This window comes from Trichechus manatus, unplaced genomic scaffold (assembly GCF_000243295.1).
Source record: "Trichechus manatus latirostris isolate Lorelei unplaced genomic scaffold, TriManLat1.0 scaffold00141, whole genome shotgun sequence".
Lineage (NCBI taxonomy): Eukaryota > Metazoa > Chordata > Mammalia > Sirenia > Trichechidae > Trichechus > Trichechus manatus.
In genome coordinates, this window is record NW_004444077.1 from 1,848,391 (window position 1) to 1,857,892 (window position 9,502).

The following is a 9,502-nucleotide window of genomic DNA, read 5'->3' on the forward strand; positions in this document are numbered from 1 at the left end:
CGACATGAGCTTTTCCATCTCCAAACCCTGTAGTGCTTTGTTTCTACCTTGCTCATTTATCATATTCTGCTTTGTGTTGAATGTTTTGTGTATTTGTGTTAAATCCTTTCTTTATCTAGAACACAAATATCTTACATACAATAGGAGCTCAAAAAGTACTGATTAAATTAAACCGAGAGATGGGATAAACCAAATAATATGCTAGTGGAGGGAGGTGAGAATTTATAGAATTAGAAATGAGAAAAGACTTTTTTTTTTGCAATCAGGAGGTCATTAGTAATTATAGAAAGGGCCATTTTCAGGGATTAATAGAAGCAGAAGCTAGATTGCAAGGAATTAATGAGTGAAGATAGACAGTTTTTTGGAATGTGGAAGGTAGCTGAACTCTAAGAAATGAAATATGGTCTTCAGATTTTGGAAGAGACTTGTGAAGAAGAACCACATGTGGTGCTTTAAAAGAAAAATGAGTGTGCTGTCAAAAATGCAAGTAGCAAGGTTACTCCAAGTCATGCGTTTTTTTTGGTTTTCACCTTGGCAGAGGAGAAGTACTCCAAATGAGTCAGGCCATTGAAGCTAATAAACAGCTCCAGTGTGTGGGGGCCACAAACTTAGAGTGTGCTAATCACAGAATAAAAAGCCTTGTAAACACCCTGCCTGGCACTGGCAAGGGGGTTGATTCCAAGTAAAGAGAGTTTACATTTTTCTGTTCAGTTCTGCCTGCTTAAATTACTTATTTAGAGAGGAGAATCACTGGGCCAATCATAATGTACTTTTGTGAATATTACACATATATTTTGAAATGTAAGACATTTGAAGTAAAATCATTACTTAGCTAAATCAGACTGTTTTCAAGTGTATTTTAAAAGATATGTATAGTTTCTGGTAAAATCACTTAACATGAAAACAATGAAAATATTTAAAGAAATTTTAGCTTATGTTTCTTGATAGGAGAAACCCTGGTGATGTAGTGGTTAAGTGCTATGGCTGCTAACCAAAAAGTTGGCAGTTCGAATCCACCAGGTGCTCCTTGGAAACTATGGGGCAGTTATACTCTGTCCTTTAGGGTCGCTGTGAGTCAGAATTGACTTGACGGCAATGGGTTTTTTTTGGTTCTTGATAGGATGTCATTTCCAGCTATCTGTAAGCAAGGATGTTAACAGAATTTATGCAGTTCTAGCCCAGAGCTCCTGAAATAAGCCTAGCTATTGGATTGAGTTCCCCATTGACTCTTTAATAAATAAATATTCTCTTAAAGACTTTATTGTAAGAAACACAATAGTGGAATAATTCTATTTAGTCTTTGTGTTGTAATATTCAAGACTAAGGCTGTGATTACATAATTAAAATATGTAAAAGAAAAATATTTAGACTATGAAGCTATTTTAGCTTATGACCTTACATACATATATATGTAATTTTTTAATATGCATCGAGATTGTATAGATACTATGAAAGGTAAAGTACTCATTTTAGAAGCCCTGGATTACATTAGAACTAAATGGTATTATCTAGACCAGGATTTTTCCCTTAAAGCCCTTGAAATTATACCGGGATTTGGAGATTCAGGAAATAGCTTTCATGAGATTCTCAGAGGTATATGGCCACCAAAAAGTTAAGAACTACTAAAATAGTCCAATCAGTACTTATCACAGATAATGAAACTGAAGGCTTTTATATATGAAGATGGAAAAGTAATACTGTTGTAGAAACAGGAGAGGGTAACTGGGGAAATGCCAGTTCTACCTTTAGGCCTTGTTAGTTGTAGGAGAAGGAAGAGTTTCCTCTAGAAGAGGCTGTAGGGAAGTGGATTACTGAAGGAGATGTCAATTGATGAAGAGATGGAGGAAAGAATTCTGTTGAAGATATAAACAAGTTTATTGACTGTGCAATGAAGATTCCAGTAGAAAGCTTAGGAAGAGAGTAGCTGAAGGAAGACTTGGGCAGGGAAAGGGGAGGAGAAAACACATAGTAATTTGGTAATGAACACATGTGACAGAAGAATTGACTAGAAGGTATGGCATTTTTTAAGAAGGACCCAGGATGATAACAGGAATGTTTGAATCGACTATAGTCAAGGTTGTGGGCCTAGGAAATCTGAAGACCAGAGCAATACTTTATTAGTATTTAAGTAACCAAAGTAGTTACTTAATGAGGTTTGCAGACTGCAGTCTTTGCTCTGAGTTCAAATGCCTTGCTGATTACAAAATTATTCTTTTGCAGTTTATAATTTTAAAAGGAAGATGGCCATATGAGTAAAGATTTCTAGTCGTAGAAAGTGTTATGCACAGTAATATAGATAAAAGGCTATGAAAGCATAGAGTACTGCAAGTTTAGTTCTAGCTGGAAGACCTGGGTGAGACTTAATGGAAAAGTTGACTTTTTAGCTGAGTCTTAAAAGATAGGTTGATGCCAATAAATGGATTGGGTAAAAGGCATTTTATTTTGGAATAGCATGAGCAAGGCTATGAATTCAGGAAAATACAGAGCTTGTTTGTAGAACTGTTCATAGAAGGTAAACAGATTGACTTCAAGTCAAGCAAGGGAGAAACGGAAAAGACCAGTGGAAATTAGATTGTGTTATAGTAGTAGCCATGGAGATCAGAAGCATGCATTAGAGCAGTGTGACAGAAGAAAAAATAACCACTGAAGATAGCTTTGCATTCTAGTGTGCCTTACCTTCAGTCTGAGTAGCCACAAAGAGCAGCATTTCACTTGTCATACTAGGAGAACTTTCAGCTCTGAGTGTGAGAGAGACAGACACACACAGTACTGTCCCTTAACAAAGAAGAAAATGTCCAAAAACCAAATACATGTTTAAGAATGCTTTCAAAAACAAGTTCTGGGCCACTGGGCCAGTCATCCACATGTATACAGTACTTGCAAATCATCACCCAAATTGACCTCTTAAATATTGACTGTTATTCATCCAGAACAGGCTAAATTATTTTAAAATAATATTTTAAAAGTATCTTAAATAATGTGTAAAAAATAACAATAAAGCTAAAATTTTGAAATTTGGTTCTTCTAATAGGCCAGCTGTAATTAAGAACTTTTGCCTTTCTAGAATGTCTAATTCCCTAATGAAGAGGGATAACTGATATGTCAGTAAAAAGGTTTTGAGATCTTGTCTCCGTGGGCATTTTTGTGCAAGACTGCCTTGGGCAAATAGGATACCTTATTTAATATATGTTGTTGATTCATTAACATTGAACTCATGATCAAGAGCGTTATAACTCATGCCTGAACGAAGCTTATCTAACACACACGTTTTCTCCTCGAAGGCACATGACATCTGTGGTTAGGAACACACCACACTTGGGATCATTTTAAACAGCAAAATCATCGACAGCACAAAAATCATGGCACTAAATAGACTGTGAAAGGACAGTTGTTTACAGTGTGAGAGCTGAAACAAGAAGGTAGAGCATCACCTTTGGCTACCTCAGCTGGGAAAATGGATGTTGGATGACTCAGATTTTTTTTACCACTCAGCACATGTTTGTGGATGACCCCGAAAGTTCTGCGAGTGTTGGTTTTGGGGTTACAAATAAATTTTAGTCATTAGGCAAATTCACATATATGAAATCTGCAAATAATGAAGGTTGACTATAATTCCGTTTTTTAATACTCATTGTATTTTTTTTTTAGAGAGCTTGAGAATTGGTTGTAATTTTATGCAGTATCCTAAATTCTACATTATTTCATTAATAGTATAGAATAGTAAACATAAGTTTATAAAAACCTAAGCAGTTTTTACATAATCCTGATGCCTTTGAGTTGAGGAACAGAGAGTGAGTGTCTACCATAATCACAAGAATAGTACTATGATATATCCTCACCCTGGTCTCCCTCTAGCTTGCATTGCTTTTCTGAGTTTAAAACCTTTTGTAGACTGGTTATATTGAAACCCACATTAATGCTTATTGAAATATAACATTGTTGATCATTATATCTTCCCATGTTTATGCATGTCTGAAAAGAGAAGTTAATCGTTAAAGGCTATTTTGCCATACTTTTGCATGAAAGTAATTTTTAAAATCTGTGACTACGAAGTATTAGTTGCAGAACCTAGTTTTGTTATTTTATTTCTCTTAGATTTATTTACTTCATACTTTGGCTCTAAAAGGCCATTTGGTTTCTTAGTGATAAATGATACATTTTCTCTCTGTTAATATTCTTTTTCTAGAGAATATACTACTCATAATTTCAAGCAGTGCTTAATTGCCTTTAAGAGTTTTTTTTTTTTTTTCTTTTTCTCCCAAAGGTCATACATATGCCTATAGAGTAGTGTTACACATTTGGACTTACCCAGGATAGACTTTATGAGGTGTTAATTGCTAGATCAGTTAAAGTTATGTTTCATAGTACAGAATAGAAAACCCTATTACAGTGATCTGAAAAATCGGAGTTCATTTATTCTGTATAACAAGAATTCTAGAGGTAGGGAGTCGCTGACAGGGATACAGCTGCTCAGTAGTGCTTTAGGGACCTGTGTTTTTTCTGGTTTTTATTTGTTTGTTTTTGGCTTCTTATCCTTGGCAGGCTGGCATGTTGCTCATGTTTACAAGATGACTGCTGCATTTTCAGACTTTACTTTGATGTTTCAGGCAAGTGGAACTGGGAAAGGTGAAGGGCTGCCCTGCCATTTCTTTTCTCCTTTATTAAGAAAATAAAAGGTTCTATAACCATTAGCTGACTTCCCCTTAAATCTCATTGACCAGAATTCTGTCACATGGCTTTCTTTACCACAAGGGAGCTGAAAGCAAGTGTGTCATCTTGGGCTTGGCGAAAACTGCCCTGACCTGAGCAAAGTCAGGGAAGAAAGGGGAGTTTACATGGAGTAGCTAGCTAACAATATCTGTCACAGTACTGTGTCTAGAGTTTGACTATTTTACCTGTTATTTTAACACGGATGGCATTTAATTAATCAGAAGCTGTCTACCGAAAAAGAAACAGAAGAAGAAAGAAACTATTCTCAGTCTAACAGTTTTCATCTCTTTACTTTGTAAAACTAGATATTATAATTTCTTATGACTGCTCTTTGTATAATAATATAGATTTCTGGATATAAACAAATAAGTACAATCATACTTTGAAACAGTAAATAAAATAATGAGATGTTTACATTTAGAAAAAATGAAGTATTTCCACTGGAGTACTGTTTTTCATCCATTTAATTGAAATTACAATTTCTTTTTGAGAGAAGTGATTTTAGCATTATTTAAATAATTTAGTTGTCTGTACCATGAGTCTGTCAGTTTGTTGTACTGTATTGGCTTGCATGTTGCTGTGATGCTGGACGCTGTGCCACCAGTATTTCAAATACCAGCAGGGTCACCCTTGGTGGACAGGTTTCAGTGGCGCTTCAAGACTAAGACAAGCTAGGAAGAAGGACCTGGCAGTCTACTTCTGAAAAAGTTGGCCAGTGAAAACCTTATGAATAGCAGCAGAGTATTGTCCGATATAGTGCTGGAAGCTGAGCCTTTCAGGTTGGAAGTCACAATACGACTGGGGAAGAGCCACCTTCTCAAAGTAGAGCTGACCTTAATGACATGGATGGAATAAATCTTTCAGGACCTTCATTTACTGATGTGGCATGATTCAAAATGAGAATAAACAGCTGCAAACATCTATTAATAATCGGAACGTGGAATGTACGAAGTATGAATCTAGGAAAATTGGAAGTTGTCAGAAATGAAATGGAACACATGAAGATCAGTATTCTAGGCATTAGTGACCTGAAATGGACTGGTATTGGCCATTTTGAATCAGACAGTCGTATGGTCTACTATGCAGGAAATGACGAAGAGGAATGGTCTTGGATTCACCGTCAAAAAGAACATTTCAAGATCTAGCCTGAAGTACAGCGCTGTCAGTGATAGGACAACATCCAGATGCCTGCAAGGAAGACCAGTTAATACAACTATTATTCAAATTTATGCACCAACCACTAATGCCAAAGATGAAGAAATTGAAGATTTTTACCAACTTCTGCAGTCTGAAATTGATCAAACATGCAGTCAGAATGCATTGATAATTACTGGTGACTAGAATGAGAAACTTGAAAACAAAGAAGAAGGATCATTAGTTGGAAAATACGGCCTTGGTAATAGAAATGATGCCAGAGATCACATGATAGAATTTTGCAAAACCAACGACTTATTCACTGAAAATACCTGTTTTCTACAACATAAATGGTAATTATACACATGGACCTCACTGGATGGAAAACACAGGAATCATATTGACTACATCTGTGGAAAGAGAAAATGGAGAAGCTCAATATCATCAGTCCAAACAAGGCCAGGGGACAACTGTGGGACAGACTATCAATTCCTTGTATGCAAGTTCAAGTTGAAGCTGGAGAAAATTAAAACAAGTCCACGGGAACCAAAATACAATCATGAGTATATCCTATCTGAAGAGTAGATTTGACACATTGAACACTAACGACTGAAGACCAGACAAGTTGTGGGATGACATCAAGGACATCATACATGAAGAAAGCAAAAGGTTATTAAAAAGACAGGAAGGAAAGAAATGACCAAAATGGATGTCAGAAGAGACTTTGAAACTTGCTCTTGAATGTTGAACAAACAGAAGAAATGATGAAGTCAAAGAGCTGAACAGAAGATTTCAAAGGGTGGTTTGAGAAGACAAAGTAAAGTGTTATAATGAAATGTACAAAGACCAAAAGGGAAGAACACACTTGGAATTTATCAAGCTGAAAGAACTGAAGAAAAATTCAAGCCCCAAGTTGCAATTTTGAAGGGTTCTATGGGCAAAATATTGAACGACCCAGGAAGCATCAAAAGAAGATGGAAGGAATACTCAAGAGTCACTGTGCGAAGAAGAATTGGTCTATGTTTATCCATTACAAGAGGTAGCATATAATCAAGAACCGATGGTATTTAAGGAAGAAGTTCAAGCTGCACTGTTGGCATTGGCAAAAATCAAGATTCCAGGAATTGACAGAATACCAATTGAGATGTATCAACAAATGGATGCAGCACTGGAAGTGCTCACTGGTTTATGCCAAGAAATTTGGAAGACAGCTACCTGGCCAACCGACTGGAAGAGATCCATATTTGTGCCCATTCCAAAGAAAGGTGATCTAACAGAATGTGAAAATCATCAAGCAATATCATTAACATCACATGCAAGTAAAATTTTGCTGAAGATTATTCAAGAGTGGTTGCCGCAGTACGCTGACAGGGAACTGCCAGAAATTGAAGCTGAACTCAATTGTGTGTAGGATTGCTATGAGTTCGAACTGACTTGATGTCACCTAACAACAAAAACCATTGTTTTGTTGTTATTAGGTGCTGTTGAGTCGGTTCCTACTTGTAACAACCCTGTGCACTAGAGAACGAAACACTGCCCGGTCCTAGGCCATCCTCACAGTCATTCCTATGTTTGAGCCTATTGTTGCAGTCACTGTGTCGGTGCATCTCATTGAGGGTCTTCCTCTTTTTTGCTGACCCTGTACTTTACCAAGCATGATGTCCTTCTCCAGGGACTGGTCCCTCCTGATAACATGTGCAAAGTAATCGAGACAAAGTCTCACTATTCTTGCTTCTAAGGAGCATTTTGGCTGTGCTTCTTCCATTTGTTCAGTGTGTTTATTTTAAAACTAAAACATAGTTCTTAAATATTATCACAACCCCAAGATGGATTATGTCATCAAAATTTAGTGAAAAAATTTAATTATTGATATAAGGAAGACATTTTAATATGTTAACATTGGGACTTTAGAAGGATGTATTTTTTAATCAGAACTTTAAGCCTCAATACAAAGTGTCTAAGGATTTTCCTCTATTGCTTTTTCTTCCTGTAACTAATTTTTTTTTAACTGATAAAAGGAAATGATGTAAATCATTCAGTTTGTGGCATAGGTATAATATCGCTATGTTTTTTAATCTAACAGACATGCTACATGTTAACATTATACACAGACACTGAAGTAGACTTTGTGGAACAAAGGAAGTACAAGAGATAATCCTTGCTCATGGGACACTTAAAATTTAGTTGATGAGACAAGACATAACATGTTTGATACCAGTAAACAGTAAAAGGTAGTACGTGATCAGGTACCCAATGCTCTGTAGGAATTTAAGAAAATAAACGGTAACTGCAATTACTTTTACAATTACTTAAAAGTAATTGTGATAACTTAGATAGTGTAATGGAAGAAGTGGATATTTAAGTGTAGAATTTTTAGAAGTGTACAATTTGATTTAGTGGAAAGGAACAAGGTACAAAGACAGGCCCATCTTTTGATGCTTATCTGCCGGTTTTCTGCTCATACAGCCTTATTGAATTTTTTGTAGTTTTTCAAATGTTCCATGCTTTTTTGTACTTCCATGCTTCTGCAGTATTTTGTTTTTAAATTCATTCGCTTGCTTTTTTGACCTGGAAATTCCTGCTTATCTTTCAAGACTCAGTTGGAGCATAACCTCCTCTGTTGAAGTCTTCCCTGACCTTCCTGGGCGGAGTTAGGCACTTCCTTTTCTTCTTTCCTATGGCATCTTATATATTCTTTCTTTTAGTATCATTATCACATTGCACCATTTATTTACTTGCCTGTCTTTGCCACACACTTGTGATCTTCGTGAACATTGGGACTGTGTAACGTTTATCTCGAAGTCACAATGCCTGATGCGGTGTTTTACACATTGGACCATTCAGTGAATGTTCATTGAATGCATGAGTGGATGGATGAATGTATGTATGGACAGATAAAAGGAAGCAGTTAGCCTAGAATATGTTCATGAGTACTTGAGAAGAGTGTCAGGAGGGAACATGGATGGTAAGAATACTAAACGCTGAAGGAATAGAGAATTTGCAGTTTATCAATATTTAGAACTAAGATTGGATAGGCAAAGTACGACTAGCTGACAAATGGGAGTTTTAATAAATAATGGATTTCTAATAAACAAAATTTCTGAAATTTGTCTTTAAAGCCCTCATTTTTCAAACATACTCTGCTTTTATATTTTATAGTGCCTCCACTTCTCATTCGGAGAATTCAGTGCATACAAAATCAGCTTCTGTCATATCATCGGATTCCATTTCAACTTCTGCAGACAACTTTTCTCCTGATTTGAGGGTAAGTATACTGTTTTTAAGGAGCCCTGGTGGCACAGTGGTTAAAGTGCTTGGCTGCTAAAAGATCAGCAGTTCAAACCCACCAGCCTCTGTGAGGGAGAAGGATGTGACAGTCTGCTTCCATAAAGATTTACAGCTTTGGAAACCCTATTGGGCAGTTCTACTCTGTCCTGTGGGGTTGCTTTGAGTAGGAATTGACTCGACGGCGGTGGGTTTGGTTTGGTTTGGTTACACTGTTTTTAAGTTCTGATGAAGTTTTTTGTGTTAGTTATTTGTGGCCAACAGTATCAAGATAACATTTAAGGAGTTCCAGCAAAATAGTGCTCTAGGCAGAAGCACCACGCCGTCCCTCCACAGCAAAGGTCTGAAAAACTAAGCCAAACAGAGAATACAA

At 36.5% G+C, this 9,502-nt stretch overlaps 1 protein-coding gene across 9 annotated transcripts in view; it reads left to right on the top strand.

Annotated features, from left to right (window-relative positions):
* Positions 1-9,502, top strand: part of MTMR2 (myotubularin related protein 2) — an 86,146-nt gene that overhangs the window by 28,952 nt on the left and 47,692 nt on the right. For all 9 annotated transcript variants that reach the window (XM_004385543.1, XM_023739818.1, XM_023739816.1 and 6 more), the window contains one exon: positions 9,004-9,109. Coding sequence is in view for 6 of the 9 variants with exons in the window: in XM_023739818.1 (XP_023595586.1) it covers positions 9,004-9,109 (106 nt within the window). In the remaining 3 variants the exon portion in view is untranslated. The remainder of the gene's footprint in view (positions 1-9,003; positions 9,110-9,502) is intronic.